At 45.9% G+C, this 19,557-nt stretch overlaps 1 protein-coding gene across 2 annotated transcripts in view; it reads right to left on the reverse strand.

The window, feature by feature from the left end:
• Positions 1–19,557, reverse strand: part of LOC141092004 (protein transport protein Sec23A) — a 229,991-nt gene that overhangs the window by 156,890 nt on the left and 53,544 nt on the right. For both annotated transcript variants that reach the window (XM_073577859.1, XM_073577858.1), the window contains exons 5-7: positions 15,541–15,777; positions 9,068–9,147; positions 3,479–3,623 (exon numbers count right to left, since the gene is read on the reverse strand). In XM_073577859.1, the coding sequence (XP_073433960.1) occupies positions 3,479–3,623; positions 9,068–9,147; positions 15,541–15,777 (462 nt within the window). The remainder of the gene's footprint in view (positions 1–3,478; positions 3,624–9,067; positions 9,148–15,540; positions 15,778–19,557) is intronic.

Raw genomic sequence — 19,557 nt, forward strand, 5'->3', positions numbered from 1 at the left:
CTCTCACAAGTGAGGGACGGAGTGGAACACCCAGTCCTCTATCTCAGCAGGAAGCTGAATAAACACGAGCAAAGGTATGCAGTCGTGGAAAAAGAGTGCCTAGCCATTAAGTGGGCTCTAGAGGCCCTCAAATATTACCTGGTGGGCCGAAAGTTCAGGCTGATCACTGACCATGCCCCTCTCAAGTGGATGCACTTGAACAAGGAACGGAATAGCCGGGTGACCCGGTGGTTCCTTGCCCTGCAGGCCTACACTTTTACGGTGGAGCACCGCCCAGAAGTACAGATGGGAAACGCAGATGCCCTGTCCCGAGTGCACTGTTTGGCGGGTGTCATTGCTCGACCGGAGTGGTCTGAGCAGAGGGGGGGGATATGTGAGAATCATGTGGGAATAGTGGATGAGGGCAGGTATATCTCGCCCAGATTCCTTTCCTATGTGGCCTAGTCTGGTCAGTATCGCACCTGCTTACTAATGGATAATGGGAGGTGGATATAAAAGGATGCAAGGTGGTTGTGTGAGTGTCTCAGCCTGGGAACACAGAGAGCCTGTCTGTGTGAGAGACACACACGTGAGTGGAAGCAGTGCCCACTGCAACTGTGGTTTTGGCTGGACGGGAGAAGCCCGCCAGTTGGTAGTTAGGTTGTACTTTGTTTAGTTAGTGCCGGACAGGCAAGGATTTGTTTTATGTTTTATTTCCTTTTGCATTGCTTTCACCTTGAATAAACCTGACCCAGTGTCAGTTATACCCGAATCCAGCTCTGCGCCTGAGTTTCATACTGAACGCACGTGACCTTTGACCCCAGCAAAGGAGATCCCGGAGTGTTTTATCACAATATACAAGGCTGGTGTCACGACCCGGCCAAGTGTTGGGTCCCTGAGCAAGTTGGCGAGTCCACTCGCTGTCGGGGACACCGACACGCTATGGGGCCTGTGAGTCAGGGGAGCCCTTCCCCGCTTGCTCAGGGCCCCGGCACTTGTAATACTTACCTCTCCCTGTTCCTCAGCAGCTCTGGTGTGTCTCTGCATTTTCTGACTGACGTCTCAGAACAGAGGGCACAATGACGTCACTACTGTACGCCCTCTGCTCTGAGCAGTCACAGTGCAGAGAGCCAGAAGATGGCAACGCTGAGGAGTCCGGACCAGCGGCCAGCGAGAGGTGAGTATTTTATTTTATTTTTTTTATGTATAGAGCAACATATGGGGTCCATACTGTATGGACCAATATATAAGGCCCATTCTGTATGGAGTATTATATGAGGTCCATTCTGAATGGAGCAATATATGGGGTATTATATGGGGTCCATACTGTATGGCGCATTGCATGGAGCCCATTTTCTATGCAGCATTCTGTATGGAGCAATAAATACCGCCCATTCTGTATGGGGAATTACATAGGGCCCATTATTCTGTATGGAGCATTACATGGGGCCTATTCTGTATGGAGCAATATATGGGGCCCATTATTCTGTATGGAGTATTATATAGGCCCATTCTGAATGGAGCAATATATGGGGCCCATTCTGTATGAAGCAATATATGGGGCCTATTATTCTGTATGCAGCATTATATAGGGCCCATTCTGTAAGGAGCATTATACGGGGCCCATTCTATATGGAGCATTATATGGGGCTCGTTATACTGTATTACTGTATGGAGAACTATGTGGTGCTCATAATACAGTATGCAAATAAAGTCTCAAACACGGGACTAGCCAGATCTTCCTCCAGAGAAGGACCCAGCCTAGGGGTGGCTCCTTTCGGAAACCACCATTACCACCATATTAAGTGGCCCTTTAAGTCAATATCCAGCTCTTTACAAGTTTACAGATATGACAAGGGAAATACCAAAGGCCAGGTATCCATCCACAGAGAGCTGTTTCGGGGTGTTGCCCCTCATCATTGTGGAGTAGGATTCTGGCTAGGTGGGAGCAATGCCTAGTAGACCACCATCACGAAACAAATCACTGACCTCAGGGAGACCAGTCAAAGAAAACACTGCGGCAGCCAGCAAAGGCGCTCAATCACAGTGAAATCCTAGGTGCATTGCTCCCTGGGAAATACGAATATGCAAATAAAGTCTGTGGAGCCTCATTTAAGAGTCTCAAACACGGGACTAGCCAGATCTTCCTCCAGGGAAGGACCCAGCCTAGGCGTGGCTCCTTTCGGAAACCACCATTACCACCATATTAAGTGGCGCTTTAAGTCAATATCCAGCTCTTTACGAGTTAATAATACAGTATGGAGGACTATGTGATACCCATATATTATATGAAGGACTATGTGGTGCCCATAATACTGTATGGAGGACTATACTATCCAGTCTAAAATGAAAACTTTTGAATACCAACAGGGCACGCACTGTGCACTGCGAGGATTCGCTGGTTTCTGGGCCACTGTAGAAATTACAATAGATATCACTCATGTAATGTAAGAAGGAAGTGAAATCTTTAACATTGTATTATACCTATATTTCACTGCCGTATTTGTGCATCATGAATTAGTATGTGCTAAAGGGGCCCACTGAGACTCTTTTGCCCGGAGCCCAAGAAAACCTGGAGCCGGACCTGCTACAATCATAGAAAGTTGTAGAACTTATGGCTCTCAGATAATGCTAACACAATTTTTTTTTTTTTTTTAAAAGAGTGTATTAGGCTGGTTTCACATTCGCGCTTTTTAAGCGCACGCACGGCCGGGGGTAGCTCCGCCCCCGAGCCGGCTCTCTGCCCGGCGTGCCCGCCCCTTCTTTGTAGCGCCGCCTCCTAGCGCACAGCGGCGCCTGCGATCGGCGCACCCTATCTTTAGCATAGGGTGCGCAGATCGTGCGCAGGCCGTGCGCTAGTTGCGCTTTGACCTGCGCTGCGCACTTTTGACGGTGCGCCGTGCGCGCCAAAATCAAACTTTTCGGATTTTGGCGCGCACGGCGCACCGTCAAAAGTGCGCAGCGCAGGTCAAAGCGCAACTAGCGCACGGCCTGCGCACGATCTGCGCACCCTATGCTAAAGATAGGGTGCGCCGATCGCAGGCGCCGCTGTGCGCTAGGAGGCGGCGCTACAAGGAAGGGGCGGGCACGCCGGGCAGAGAGCCGGCTCGGGGGCGGAGCTACCCCCGGCCGTGCGTGCGCTTAAAAAGCGCGAATGTGAAACCAGCCTTAATTGTAAAAAAAAAAAAAAAAAGAATAAATACAACTGTATTGAATGAGGTTAACAATTTACTTGTGTAGCAGAAAATTTAACATGCAAAAAAATAGAATTGTTGTTTTGTTTATATTTCTTCCCATCAAGAGTTCAGAAAAGTTTGCTAATAAGTTTTAAGTAACCCAGAAATGAGGAGACTGACAAAAACAACTCATCTTGAAATAAAAATGTATCCCTCATAGATCTATATCACTGAAAAAATAAAAATGTTATGACTCCTTGAATGTGATAGTAAAAAAGTGATCTGGCAAAAAGACTAAAATCGTCTAAGACACCAATACTAACCTCAAGAAGCCCCACTGCTATGGAAAGGGCAACGCCTGATGATCTCAGTGGTCTCTTTCCTTGTGTCACAGGCCATGGATCTCGTTGAAGCTCTCCTAAGAGGTCAGTAAGGTTCATGTCAATTTTCTGCACAGGCTGCAAAAACCTGGAAGACAAAACCAGCTGATGAATACTGAGGTTGTATCTTCTTCTTTTCAATCTTCACAAAAATAGGGTAAAATAAGGAGACTTAAAGTTCCAATGTCGGCCATCTTGCAGCCGTGTTATGCAATTTACAATATTGTTAAGTTAGGTTCTGGGGGGATATAGGGTAGTTGTACAAAAAACAGGATCTATAGAGCAGACGGGGAGTGGGAAGCAGTATGTGGTTAAAGGGAACTTAATGGGGGCTCGAAGGTGAAATACTGACTTCTGGTTCCGGCGCTTGGAACGCAAGTGTGGCAAGCATGTTGCTCCCATTGTGTCAGACCGGAAGTCATTGAGTACCGCAAGTTGCACATGCGCACACTAAGAGAGCAACATCACGGGGATAGGTAACAAGCACCGGAACTGGAAGTCAGTATTTCACCTACGAACGGGATGCAAAGCGCTTCATGCGCTGCCCTCTTTCACAGCAACTCTACACTGTTTCATATGAGGCAATTGTGCATTGGTCGCTTATGTATGTTTAAAAAGCTCTCCCTTTCCTCTTGCTAACGTCCCTTGGAAGAAGCCCTGGCAAAACGGCATTGTTGGGGTTGCTGGACATAACAAGTGGATATCATCCCATGATTAAAGGGAATCTGTCACCTATTTTTTTCGACTATCAGCTGCCGGCACCGCCATCAGGGGCTTATCTACAGCATTCTGTAATGCTGTAGATTGCCCCTGCATTACTGCAGTACCATTTTACATGTCACTGCGCATACTGCCGTCAGTGATGTAAAACCAGAGTGCTGAGAGGGTTAGTAGGAACGTATGTTATGGGCTGGTTTTAGTGGACCTTCATAGAGCGGGTGGGCGGAGGTCCACCGTATCTCCACTTGCAGAGTCCTGCCAGGACCTGTATGAGGTCAATGTCATGTGACCATCATATGGGTGTTAAATACCTGGCAATGAGAGTCAGGGTGGATTGTGTATTGGGAGAGCAAGAACTCCCACAGAGCTCCAGGAGGAGCTAAAGGACTGTGCGGGATTACTGTAGGTGAATCCAGCAGGGAATGGACTCATATGGACTGTGTTTTGTTTGTTTTACCGTTATGCCAGCAAAGCTCTGGTTATTTTGCTGACCCTTGCCAAGGTTTATGCTATCCACAATAAACCAGCAGGTGATTATCTACCAGAATGGTTCCCGTGTCTACCTGAGGAAGCAGCTAAGTGCATAAACCCATCACACTAGTATAGTCTGTGGGTCCGTTCACATGTCCGATTTTTTTTTCTTGTGGACCCAGCAGTACATGCAAAATCTCAAAGACAATTCAGATATTGATCCAAGTGTCCAATCAAAAACAACAATGCAAGTCTAAGGGTTATACAGGTGTTGGATGTTTTTCTTTCTAGATAGAAGGTAGCCAAAGTGCTCTCATCTGAGAAAAACAGATGAAACTCATACCAAACTTAGATGATACTCAGATGAAAATCTGATGAAACTAGGACTGATTCTCTCACACATGGAAAAATCAGACGTCTGACTGGATATGTTCCCACGATGAGTTTTTGATGTTGTAGATTTTCTGCAGCATTTCGTCACCTATTGTCTAAATTACCGTAGGTTACTTGTGTTTTTTCATTGTGGTTTTTTACTGCGTTTTTGAAGCTGCATTTTTTCTCTTGTTGGTGTGTCCTGTTTTAAATAAAGTGGCTTTGTTTTTTTCTATTTTATGGTATTTGGTTTTAATAAAATATTATTTATCCAGTCATGTGTGGATTATGTTACCGCAGTGGAAATGCACTAGAAATGCATATATGTTTTTTTACTTGCAGATTTTCCACATCTAATGCAATTATATAGAGAAAATCTGCACATTTTCTATTATACCGTATTTTGCGGTTTATAAGACGCAACAAATTCATAGAATCATAGAATCGTAGAGTTGGAAGGGACGTCCTGGGCCATCTGGTCCAACCCCCTGCTCAAAGCAGGATTCGCTAAATCATCCCAGACAGATGTCTCTCCAGCCTCTGTTTGAAAGCTTCTATTGAAGGAGAACTCACCACCTCTCGTGGCAGCCTGTTCCACTCATTGATCACTCTAACTGTCAAAAAGTTTTTTCTAATATCTAATCTGTGTGCCCTCCCATTCAGTTTCATCCCATTGCTTTTAGTCTTTCCTTGTGCAAATGAGAATAAAGATGATCCTTCTACAATGTGACAGCCCTTGAGATATTTGTAGATAGCTATTAAGTCTCCTCTCAGTCTTCTCGTTTGCAAACTAAACATTCCCAAATCCTGCAACCTTTCCTCATAAGACAGGGTTTGCAGACTGGTCACCATTCTGGTCGCTCTTTTCTGAACTTGCTCCAGTTTGTTGATGTCTTTTTTAAAATGTGGCGCCCAAAACTGGACACAGTATTCCAGATGAGGTCTGACTAGTGTTGAGCGATACCATCCGATATTGAGAAATATCGGATCGGACTGATACCCAAAAAGTATCGGGTATCGCCGATTCCGATACCGGAAACCCCATTCAAGTCAATGGGACAGAAATATCGGAATTAAAAAAAACCCTTTCTTTACTTGTACATCCAGTTCGGGAGGGGGGAATAGTGTGGGCGGTGCGTGGGCGGACACTGTGCATGTCTGTGTGTGCGAGCGGGGTCTGTACGGGCCTCTCGGGGGTCTGTGCGGGCCTGCCGGGGGTCTGTGCGGGCCTGCCGGGGGTCTGTGCGGGCCTGCCGGGGGTCTGTGCGGGCCTGCCGGGGGTCTGTGCGGGTCTGCCGGGGGTCTGTGTGGGCCTGCCGGGGGTCTGTGCGGGTCTGCCGGGGGTCTGTGCGGGCTGCCGGGGGTCTGTGCGGGGCTGCCGGGGGTCTGTGCGGGCCTGCCGGGGGTCTGTACGGGCCTGCCGGGGGTCTGTGCGGGCTGCCGGGGGTCTGTGCGGGCCGCCGGGGGTCTGTGCGGGCCTGCCGGGAGTTGTGTGTGTGTGTGTGCAGGCATCGTCCAATGGGACTACAAGTCCCATCGGGCTATGCCTGCTACAATGACAGTGATTGACACATTAGCCAATGATGGGACAGTAGTAGTCCCATTATCCGGCTAATGTGTTGAATGTAAAAAAAAACAAAAAAAACATACTACATATATACTACATTCATACAACATACATACTACATACATACATACTACATTCACACAACATACATACTACTTACATACTACATATATACTACATTCATACAACATACATACATACATACTACATATATACTACATACTAAAATTCTCAATAGGAAACGTAAAAAAGAAATTAAGCTATCAAAGTTAGCTAATGAACAATCTTTAAATTTATTCAGAATGGAGAATGAGCGCCACACGCAGATAACCCCACACCTACTCGCCTGGGCTACTGTTAACAAGATTATTAATGGTTGTCTGAGGAATAGTGATAAACAAACATGCTCAGATAAGGTGTTACCCAAGCATGCTTGGGTGTTAACCGCTTATCTTCGGCGTGCTTACATTTTTTTGGGGGGAAATCCCTGCATGTTTTGCAGAACTCACTGACAGATTCTTATTTAAGCCCTTAATGACCAGGGGTATTTCAGTTTTTGAATTTCTGTTTTTTGCTCCCCTTCTTCCCAGAGCCATAACTTTTTTACTTTTCCATTAATATGGCCATGTGAGGGCTTGTTTTTTACGGGACGAGTTGTACTTTAAACAACATCGTTGGTTTTAACATATTGGGTACTAGAAAATGGGAAAAAAATTCCAATTGTGGAGAAATTGCAAAATATGTGTAATTCCACAGTTGTGTGTTGGGTTTCTTTTTTTCTACCATATTCACTAAATGCTAAAACTGACATGCCATTATGATTCTCCAGGTCATTACGAGTTCACAGACACCCAACATGTATAGATTCTTTTTAGGTGGTGAAAAAAATTCCAAAATTTGTAAAAAAAAAAAAAAAAAGAAAAAAAAGAAAAACACCATTTCCAGAGCTGGGTAGGGGCTTATTTTTTTGTGTGCTGAGCTGACGTTTTTATTGATACCATTTTAGTGTAGATACGAACTTTTGATCGCTTGTTATTGCAATGTAGCGGCGACCAAAAATACGTAATTCTGGCGCTTTGAATTTTTTTTTCTCATATCTCTATTTAGTTTTTTTAATATTATCAGGCGATTCTGATAATGGCGATACCAAACGTGTATATTTGATTTTTTATTTATTTTATTTTGAATGGAGCTTATTTTTTGGACTTTCATGCGCTGCTTGACATAATACACAATCCAGTTATATTAAAAGATCAATCATTTATTCCCACATTATCCCAACGCATTTCGAAGTGGAAACACTTCTTCTTCAGGGGATGACAGATATTTGCCATCCCCTGAAGAAGAAGTGTTTTCCACTTCGAAACGCGTTGGGATAAAATGGGAAAAATAAGTTCCATAAGAAGCGATATATTGGCGGTCACTTGACTGACCATTTGGGCGTGCAGCAGCTGACGATTTCCATATGCCTGATCTCTCCTTTAGCGGGTGAGTGGATTTTATATATCTTTATACCATTGTCATCGGATAAGACCCTATTGCGCTTCTTTGTTCCTATAGTGTATTTTATTTTGAATGGAGCGAAAGGGGCGTGATTTGAACTTAATAAGTTTATGACTCTTAGGCCGGGGTCACACTTGCAAGAAACTCGCACAAGTCTCGCATCTCAATACCCGGCACTGTCGCCGGCACTCGGACCGGAGTGCTCAGCTGCATAGAAATACATACAGCCGCACACTCTGGTCCCAAGTGCCGGGTATTGAGATGCGAGATTCGTGTGAGTTTCTCGCATGTGTGACCCCGGACTTTCCTTCTTATGAGATCCTCTCAGCAGATTTATGACCACATGAAGGTTGCCCTGATCCTGTTGTCAAATCAGCTGAGTGGAGGTTAGAAGAAGGATGAGTTATAAGATCTCCCTTCAGTATGATCTCACGGACAGCACAACATAGAGCCTATACAAGGCAAATGATACCAATTTTTCAATTAAAATGCAATCGCAAGAAATTATTTTATGCCAAAAAATATATACAATTTAGTGAATTTTTAAAAAAAAATGCTGTTGAAGGTGTACCCTTATCCCTCAGCTATCTAGTAGCTATGAGCAAACGTGCTTGAATAAGGTGTTAACCAATCATGCTAAAATGATATGTTCGAATCCCCGTATCTGCATGTCTTGTGGTTGTTCGACAGACACATGTATGGATTACCGGTTTGTTAGACAATCCCTGCAAGTGTTGCGAGTGTCGAACAGCCAGGAGACATGCAGCTGCGGGGACTTGAACATATTTTTCGAACACGCCGAAGACACTCGGTTAGCACCCTTATCTGAGCACGTTCGCTCATCACTACTACCTAGCACTGTCATCAGCTTTGATAGGTCAAAAAATAGGCGTACATACCTATTAGAGGGAGGAGGTTGTTGAACTTGAGGTCCACTCCCTGACGAAGCAGCAGGAACTTTTGCAAGGGATAACATTTCCTAAAATAAAGGTACACACAGTAATGTACAGATATACAGAGATCCTTCCTGTACCAATAATATTTCTGGGACTTCAGTTCTCGAACACCCAATCTGTGCAATATACACTTTAATAAAGTAACATTTCAGCAACTTATTTGCATAGATAATATACTAAATCATCATCAGTATTCTAGCTGTGTACTTTGATTGATCCCAGCTCGGCTGAACTATGGTGTGGCGACATATTTTGTCATAGACAACAAAAGACAGACCATTACCTCCAAACAGAAGACTAGTGTGTACAGGTGCAAACTAAGAATAGCCATCATCAATATACAAAACCTAACAAGTAAAGTTGCTCTCTGTAGCGCTATAGCATGTAAACGTGAAATATATGACACTAGATTATGGCCCGATGCTGTCGCATCGGGAGGATGCGATATCATCACACCTCTTGCCATGTTAACCCTCAGCACACACACTCCTCTCACCTTTCACCATCTCCACTCACTCTTTCACTCCACATACGAACCCTTCTCTCACTCCGTCTCTCATACTCACGCCGTCATCGCCGCTGCTCCACGATCCCCGACATCTTCTTCCGCCGGCGCCATCCTGGATCCAGACGTTGTCCACGCCGGCGACATGTTCTTGCGGCGACGCCATCTTGAGTATCATGAAATCCCGCGATACTCAAGATGGCGTCGCCGGCGTGGACGACGTCGGGATCCAAAATGGCGTCGGCGAAATCTCGTGCGTTATCACCAACGCCATTTTGGATCCCGACGTCGTCCTCGCCGGCGACATGTTCTTACGCCATCTTGAGTATCGCGGGATTTCGCCGATCCAAAATAGCGTCGCCGCAGGAACACCTGTGAAATGCGCAGACGCTGCACCTGTGAAATACGCAGACGCTGCACCTGTGAAAAGCGCGCCCAGCATCTGTGAAATGCGCAGACGCTGCACCTGTGAAAAGCACGCCCAGCACCTGTGAAATGCGCAGACGCTGCACCGGTGAAATGCGCAGACGCTGCACCTGTGAAAAGCGCAGACGCTGCACCAGTGAAATGCGCAGACGCTGCACCGGTGAAATGCGCAGACGCTGCAGCGGTGAAAAGCGCAGACGCTGCAGCGGTGAAATGCGCAGACGCTGCACCGGTGAAATGCGCAGTCGCTGCACCGGTGAAATGCGCAGACGCTGCACCTGTGAAAAGCGCGCCCAGCACCTGTGAAATGCGCAGACGCTGCACAGGTGAAATGCGCAGACGCTGCACCTGTGAAAAGCGCAGACGCTGCACCTGTGAAATGCGCAGACGCTGCACCTGTGAAATGCGCAGACGCTGCACCTGTGAAATGCGCAGACGCTGCACCTGTGAAAAGCGCAGATGCTGCACCTGTGAAAAGCGCGCCCAGCACCTGTGAAATGCGCAGACGATGCACCTTTGAAATGCGCAGACGCTGCACCTGTGAAAAGAGCAGACACTTCACCTGTGAAAAGCGAGCCCAGCACCTGTGAAATGCGCAGACGCTGCACCTGTGAAATGCGCAGACGCTGCACCTGTGAAAAGCGAGCCCAGCACCTGTGAAATGCGCAGACGCTGTACCTGTGAAAAGCGCAGACGCTGCACCTGTGAAAAGCGCCGGCGCTGCACCGGTGAAAAGCGCAGACGCTGCACCTGTGAAATGCGCAGACGCTGCACCTGTGAAAAGCGCGCCCAGCACCTGTGAAAAGCGCAGACGCTGCACCTGTGAAATGCGCAGGCACTGCACCTGTGAAAAGCGCGCCCAGCACCTGTGAAATGGGCAGACGCTGCACCGGTGAAATGCGCAGACGCTGCACCGGTGAAATGTGCAGACGCTGCACCTGTGAAAAGCGCAGACGCTGCACCTGTGAACAGCGCGCCCAGCACCTGTGAAAAGCACAGATGTTGCACCGGTGAAATGCGCAGGCACTGCACCTGTGAAAAGCGCGCCCAGCACCTGTGAAATGGGCAGACGCTGCACCGGTGAAATGCGCAGACGCTGCGCCGGTGAAATGCGCAGACGCTGCACCTGTGAAAAGCGCAGACGCTGCACCTGTGAACAGCGCGCCCAGCACCTGTGAAATGCGCAGACGCTGCACCTGTGAAATGCGCAGACGCTGCACCTGTGAAAAGCGAGCCCAACACCTGTGAAATGCGCAGACGCTGCACCTGTGAAATGCGCAGACGCTGCACCTGTGAAAAGCGAGCCCAGCACCTGTGAAATGCGCAGACGCTGCACCTGTGAAAAGCGCAGACGCTGCACCTGTGAAAAGCGCGCCCAGCACCTGTGAAATGCGCAGACGCTGCACCTGTGAAAAGCGCGCCCAGCACCTGTGAAATGCGCAGACGCTGCACCTGTGAAATGCGCAGACGCTGCACCTGTGAAAAGCGCAGACGCTGCACCTGTGAAAAGCGAGCCCAGCACCTGTGAAATGCGCAGACGCTGTACCTGTGAAATGCGCAGACGCTACACCTGTGAAAAGCGCAGACGCTGCACCTGTGAAAAGCGCAGACGCTGCACCTGTGAAAAGCGCGCCCAGCACCTGTGAAAAGCGAGCCCAGCACCTGTGAAATGCGCAGACGCTGTACCTGTGAAATGCGCAGACGCTACACCTGTGAAAAGCGCAGACGCTGCACCTGTGAAAAGCGCAGACGCTGCACCTGTGAAAAGCGCGCCCAGCACCTGTGAAATGCGCAGACGTTGCACCGGTGAAATGCGCAGACGCTGCACAGGTAAAATGCGCAGACGCTGCACCGGTGAAATGCGCAGACGCTGCACCGGTGAAATGCGCAGACGCTGCATCGGTGAAATGCGCAGACGCTGCACCGGTGAAAAGCGCGCACAGCACCTGTGAAATGCGCATACGCTGCACAGGTGAAATGCGCAGACGCTGCACCGGTGAAAAGCGCAGACGCTGCACCGGTGAAAAGCGCAGACGCTGCACTGGTGAAATGCACAGACGCTGCACCTGTGAAAAGCGCGCCCAGCACCTGTGAAATGCGCAGATGCTGCACCTGTGAAATGCGCAGACGCTGCACCTGTGAAATGCGCAGACGCTGCACCGGTGAAATGCGCAGACGCTGCAGCTGTGAAATACGCAGACGCTGCACCGGTGAAAAGCGCAGACGCTGCACCTGTGAAATGCGCAGACGCTGCAACGGTGAAATGCGCAGACGCTGCACCTGTGAAAAGCGCAGACGCTGCACCTGTGAAAAGTGCGCCCAGCACCTGTGAAAAGCGCACCCAGCACCTGTGAAAAGCGCAGACGCTGCACCTGTGAAAAGCGCAGACGCTGCACCTGTGAAATGCGCAGACGCTGCACCTGTGAAATGCGCAGACGCTGCACCTGTGAAATGCGCAGACGCTGCACCTGTGAAAAGCGCAGACGATGCACCTGTGAAAAGCGCGCCCAGCACCTTTGAAAAGCGCAGACGCTGCACCTGTGAAAAGCGCAGACGCTGCACCTGTGAAAAGCACAGACGCTGCACCTGTGAAAAGCGCAGATGCTGCACCTGTGAAAAGTGTGCCCAGCACTCCGTCTCTCATACTCACGCCGTCATCGCCGCTGCTCCACGATCCCAGACGTCTTCTTCCGCCGGCGCCATTTTGGATCCCGACGTCCTCCACGCCGGCGACATGTTCTTGCGGCGACACCATCTTGACTATCGCGGGATTTCGCCGATCCAAAATGGCGTCGCCGCAAGAACGTGTCGCCGGCGTGGAGGACGTCTGGATCCAGGATGGCGCCGGCGGAAGAAGATGTCGGGGATCGTGGATCAGAGGCGATGACGGCGTGAGTATGAGAGACGGAGTGAGAGAAAGGGTCGTATATGGAGTGAAAGAGTGAGTGGACGTGAGTGGAGATGGTGAAAGGTGAGAGGAGTGTGTGTGTTGAGGAGGAGTGGTGTGTTGAGGGTTAACATGGAAAGAGGTGTGCGGTGACGTCACCGGTTACAACTGGACGGAAGTTGTTACAACCGGAAGCTGCTTAGGGCATTTATTATTATATTATATAGATTAGAATAGCATTACTGCTATAGATAATAGGAAAAAAACGATACTTAGTGCATAAATTGGCCAATTTATGTGTGCCCAGCAGCCAACGACAATGCGATCTCCTTTTGCTGAGAACCTATCCTAATGTGAATTCTCTCCTAGGCTGAAGCCTGTATTATATGGGTAGGTAGAATCTTGTTGTAATTAAAACCGCCACATGATGATGGAAGGAGTGCTTGGCCATAGAGCCTATATGTGCCGAGTATCTTCATTTTTTCCTATTTTCCTAGTGCAGTAATGCAATTCATATTTCATATATTTTATGTTAACATGCTATAGTGCCACAAAGGTCAACTTTATTTGTTAATACTTTGTCATAGAGTTGCAGATACGTACAAATCTGTTGGATTTTCTGTCACTAGTGGCAAGTGGTGTGTAGTACACTTGTCATAGAATTCAATGCTAGTTGCACGCAACATACGACTTGTCTGCAACTTAGAGGTTTTATTTATAGCGAAATCACAGCTCTAAAGTAGTCGCGCAACAGCAAGTCGCAGACAAATTGCACAGATGTTTTTGTTGCATGAATTTCCATTAGGCACTATATGTCACCGTGTAGATCTAGCCATGTCTATACATTTAGACCCTTTTTATAACATGCACCTATGTCATGTGATATTTAGACTGACTAGAAGTCCAGTACAGGCTTAACTTTGAATTCTTGTGAACTACATTATACATAAAATCCCTTTTAGCAGCCATCAGACACTTGCTGCCCTGACTCAGCTGGACCAAGCTTGTTCCTTGTATGCCCACCATACAACTGAAGATATAATTTCTGTTTTTATATACAGCTCCACTGACTCGCACGGTGTATATTTATAAGTGAATTGTTGTGATTCTGTTTCGCAATACTATGCAAAAAAAGAGAAGAAAGTGGAGCGTAAGCACACAAGAAACGGCTGTCGCCAGTCTTGACTTGTTCTTGCCTGGCCATATGTGCTTTTATTTTTTTATACAAATAAAGATGAATTGCACTAAATAGTTTGTACTATTTGCTGAGAGATCACCATCTTAAACCTTGCCACCTGCAAGTACATAATTAGTGATTTATGAGGATCCTAATTCTTTTCTCTTTGTTTATGTGACACAGATTCACACCAGTTCCCTTTTCAGTTACTTGTAATACCTAACAGGTAGAAACCTATCACAAGTATTAGTCCATATAATAAATACTGTTATACGCATTTCAGGATGCAAACAGGCTATATTAAATAGTGATTTTGTGCTAATTCTCTTTATAGTGTATTCCTTAGGACAGTGTTCCCCAACTCCAGTCCTCAGCAGACACCAACAAATCATGTTTTCATGATTTCAATAGTATTGCACGGCGAATTAAATTATCACATGGGCAATACTAAAGAAATACTGAAAACATAATAATTTGATAACTCTTGAGAACTGGAGTTGGGGAACACTGCTTTAGCAGATGCAGCTTCATACTACTTCTCCCTTCTTCTACATTTAAAACTTGACAGAGAGAAACCTATCACAAGAAGGAGGCATGAGATATACACTAATCTATTACTGCTGCGATTAGAAATGATTCAAGCAGAGCAAGTGCAGTGTGTGATGAATCTCTGGAAGAGGCATCACGGGAAATTCAGCCTGCATTGAGGAACAATATTAGGGGTGAAAAAGAAATCAAATGGAACCTGGCAGTTGATTCTTGCTGATCAAATCACAAGTAGAATAAATCAAACAATTGCTGCATTATTGCAGCTGTGTATAGTACGGTTAATTCTGAATCTCCGCTTCAGTTCAGAGAAAACATACTATGAAAAGTCATCCAGGGACCACGGATCTCTGAGGAGTAATCCGAGGATGGGCTCTGGCACACCCACAAGTGAGGTCACTGATCTCTGCATGCTAGGTATTCTGACAACGCACTCTGTTGCTGGCTTGTTACTGCTAATATAAAATGGCAACAGAGAGCAAGCTGTGATTGTGAATTTCGGACTGTGCACATTGTGATGGGACTAGCCCAGCCCCTGAAAGGAGAGTCACTGATGACACTTAGTTTCCGGGAGGGAGCAGAGGCTGTGGCAGTAACCGCAGCTTCTGTCCCGTTATGACGCTTCGTTTGAGCATCCCAACATGCACTGGAGATTCTTAAATGAAGCTTCAACAAAAGCGAAGTGGAAAAAAAAAGAAAAGAAATGCAGTTAGACAGTGTCCTGCGGGAAAGATAGGGAATTTTTTAATTCAAGTATATTAGAAAATAGTTTACTAATTAGATAAAGATTTAGGGAAAAAATTACTTTGGACTTCGGACCACCCCTTTAAGTAAAAATAATAAAAAACACAACACAATTATAGATCACTACTCACCTGTAACTGTTTAGCAGTAAGGTCTTTTGTTCCACGGAATACATAGCTCTTGGAAATGCCTTCACACCCCAACTCATGGACATGCACCATTCTACCAAAGGTGATAAGCCCCACCAGGGCTGTAGGAGGCAGCAGACTTAGAGACATCTGCATTGACTCCTTCAAAGCCTGAAGATCTTCATCCTCCATACATGTATCAACAACATAAAGAAAGATCAGAGGCATCTGAGGACCCCGCTGGAAAAAAAAGATAAAATGGCATATTAATACTTTGGGGCAAAGACTAAACAGTAAGAGTAACCAATGTGTTTCATTATACAATCAGAGGCGCATGCATAGTCATTGGGGTCTGACAATGACACAAAAAATTCAAAATAGTAGATGATTTTGCACAGATATGTGAAACTGGCCAAAAATCATAGACAGAAAATTGACCATGAGTTTGTGCATACAACATCTTTAAGATGATGGTGGACCCACCAAGGTATCCTAGGCAAAGCCGCTTCAGGAAAAAGCTGGCGGTCATTTTCCTGAAGCTGGTGGCTTTGTTGTCGCTTATTGGGGCGGCTTCGCCACAAAAATCTTTTCCCTATACTTACAACTATAAAGAGCGGCTGGTTTCCAAATGAAGCCGCCAGAAAAATGTACATGTCACTTCTTTTACCCACTTCACGGGATGTGTACGGCAATGTCGCTTTTACATTGCTGTGCAATATGTTCATTTTTTGCAGTTTTGTGGTGATTTATCACTTGATTGTTGGTGGAATCTGCCTGAAAAAGAGGTCATGTGCCCATACCCTAATCCTGCCTTTACAGACATGAAAAATCTGGATTACAGGTCCAGCCAAAAAAAACTCTGTGGCCACCTTTCATCACTTTTGGGGGGGAGAATTACATCACTTTAATTTTTTCCTTTCTTGTGGTATTTGATGATTTTTGCTCCAAAAACCCGCAAAATAATTTTTTTGCAAAGTTAAGAAAACATTTTTTTTTCTTTAAACGGTTTTGTGCCCTTTTTTATAGAAAAGAGTAGCAAAAATTGCACAAAAATGTTTGGCGTACAGGGGAGACTGGAGGACATTCAGGCAAAAACATCTGGAAATGTTAAAACATGCCTACAATGGTGAACATGAAAAAACAACATGCAAACACATACAAAATAGACTTAAAAAAATGCATTTGATGGAAACAAAAGAAAGCACAAAACACCAAAAAGCAGATGCTGCTGCTGTAATGGATTGGGCCCGCTAGCTTTCTCTCCTGCCTTCCCGATTATAGCTATCGCACAATTTCTCCTTTCATTACCATATTGTATCATGGACAGGTCACTATGCATGAATCGTCGGGGACAGAACAATGAGCAGACATTTTTTTTTAATTGAACCCAAAGTATAAAAATGAACATTAAAAAAACAGAAATACCAGTGTCTTAAATCTTGGCTGATCCATCAGTCCAGCATATATTGCGTAATGGTTCGAATTAACACCCAGACAATCATCAATAGCTTTTTGTCAGGGCAACAGGGGCAGTGGATAAGAAATAAAAGTCATATACAAACAGGAATTGCAAACCAAACACTTGTCTTGCGCACCAAAACAAGATAGAGCATAGCAATGAAGAAAGCCATCCAATATCCAACTTCTTATCATATCTAGTGAGCGATTCCATTAAAGAGGAATTCTCCTCTCCAAGATCATATATGTAGGAGGTGTAATAATAATATTAGCAAATACCTCCAATTAGAAATTTAGTGTAGTTCTTCTGATTCGCTATGTCGTTTACCCCATGTTCAGGGCATTGCAGGAGATTAGGTATCCATGGATATGACCACTAACAACTTTCTAACTAACTAACTGTCACTATATGAGTGATCGTAACCATGGATACCTAAAATCATGGGGTAAGCACATAGCTTATAAGAATAACTATACTACTTTTCTTTTTAATCAAGTATTTTTATTAAGGCATAAATCAAAATGGTAACAGTCTGGTACAGGCTCCAAACAAATACAAAATATTCAGAGCAATTTTGCTTTTTCTTTAACTTTAAGTAACACCCTTGCCCAATATCCCACCCCCCCTCCTCCCCCCCTACTTTCCCTCCCAAACCCCATCCCAATATCCCTTATTATCAACCTAGTTCGTCACAGCTTGGTACAATTACATAGAGCCTTACAGTTGCTCAACTGTACAAGTATAAATTCTGCAGTAGCTCAGCAGACGCCTCTCCTGGATAATCCAACCATCCACTCCACACATTTTCAAATTGTGTATTTTTACCTCTCTTAATATTCTGCCATGCATTTCTCCCTCAACATTAACGGATGATGTAGTAGAAAAGTGGCCAGCAAGCCCCTATACATTAAAGTAATGAACCCCTTCGTGTCCCTCCTAGGTCCTATGAGATTCAACAAGCTATCTGCCTGCAGAACCACACGCGACACTTCATTCTGTTTATTTAGGGCATGTCTCAGCTGCAGATACTTAAAAACTAACTTCTGGCTCAAAGGAAACTCGTTCCTAAGCATTTCAAACGTTTTAAGAACGCCACCATCAAACAACTGAGACACGAACCAAATGCCAATATGCCTCCACTGACCAAACCCCCCTCAATCGCATTAGCTCCGCCATTCTAGGGTCAAACCAAATCGACGCGTAATGCGTGAACCCCGTTATACCTCTCCACTGCTTAATTTTCTGCCAGACTTTCCCCATCCTAACTACAGTTGGGAAAATTTTTGGGTTTAGTCTAAATCTGCCCGCTTCCAAACTAGCTAACAATGGGCCCTTCCCCAACCTGCAAGAGGTGGAAAAAAAAAGAGAATCGATTATCAGTGATTATCCCAGCTGATGTACTTTGACTAGATTCTCCCTAACCCACCATATGCTGACATTGGGACGCTATGTAATAAATCCAAGGGTTAGGGACCGCTAAACCACCTTCATCCTTCGATCTTTGCAGATGTTCCAATTTGATGCATGCCTGTCCCCTCTTCCAAATCAGATCCCTAAATAGAGAGTTAATCCTATAAAATGTATTTTGTGCCAACCACACTGGAGCATTATGTAGCATGTAGAGCACTTGAGGTATAAGTATCATTTTAATCAGATTGACTCTACCCGTGACGGACAGGAATAGCCTCTTCCAGGCCCCAATCTTCTGCTGAAATCTCCTAAGCAAAGGAGTCAAATTGAGCTGCTCATAATCCTCTATCTTGGCCAAAATCACAATGCCCAAATATTTAAACTCAGAAACCACCTGTAGAGGAATCACAGGGTCAAGCGTCAGGGGAGCTGTCACATCCAATGGGAGCAACACGGACTTGTCCCAATTAATGGATAGTTCCGAAAAAGTCCCAAATTTAGTAATGCTATGCATAGCAATCCTCAAAGACTCCTGTGGATCTCCCAGAAACAACAGCACATCATCCACGTAGAGGGCTACCTTCTCCTCATGACTTCCATATTTATATCCCTTTATATCCCCATCCCTCCTTATTGCCACCGTCAAAGGCTCTATTGCAATCGCGAACAGCAGAGGAGACAAAGGGCACCCCTGCGGCGACCCCCTAAACAATGGAAAGTCCCCAGACAAAAGACGTACCTTAGCCCTCGGAGACGAGTATAACAGCTGCACCCAACTTATAAATGTCTCGCCGAAACCCATAGCCCTCAGTACTGCCCACAAATACCTCCACTCCACACTGTCAAATGCCTAAGCGGCGTCTAAAGACACCACAACTCTCCGACTCACGTTGTCCCGCTCATGCCTGCATGTTAAGAAACATGGGGTGGACATTTGGGCGGGAAACCTCCTCCTTACTGTTACCTCTATCCTGGTAAGCCCGTGGGTTACTTATGGTGCGGATTTTTCCCTCGCTATTAGAGTCAGTTACAGTATGGGCTTTCTTTGGGTGTCTTTGGTCATGGGCTTATTGCTTGTACCCTGCACTTGACACTTTGACAGGTGTACTCTGCGGAGGTCTTTTCCCTTCCTTTGTTTGTACTGTCTTGGA

Source organism: Dendrobates tinctorius, unplaced genomic scaffold (assembly GCF_039654945.1).
Source record: "Dendrobates tinctorius isolate UK_male_01 unplaced genomic scaffold, ASM3965494v1 ptg000057l, whole genome shotgun sequence".
In the NCBI taxonomy this organism is placed as follows: Eukaryota; Metazoa; Chordata; class Amphibia; order Anura; family Dendrobatidae; genus Dendrobates; species Dendrobates tinctorius.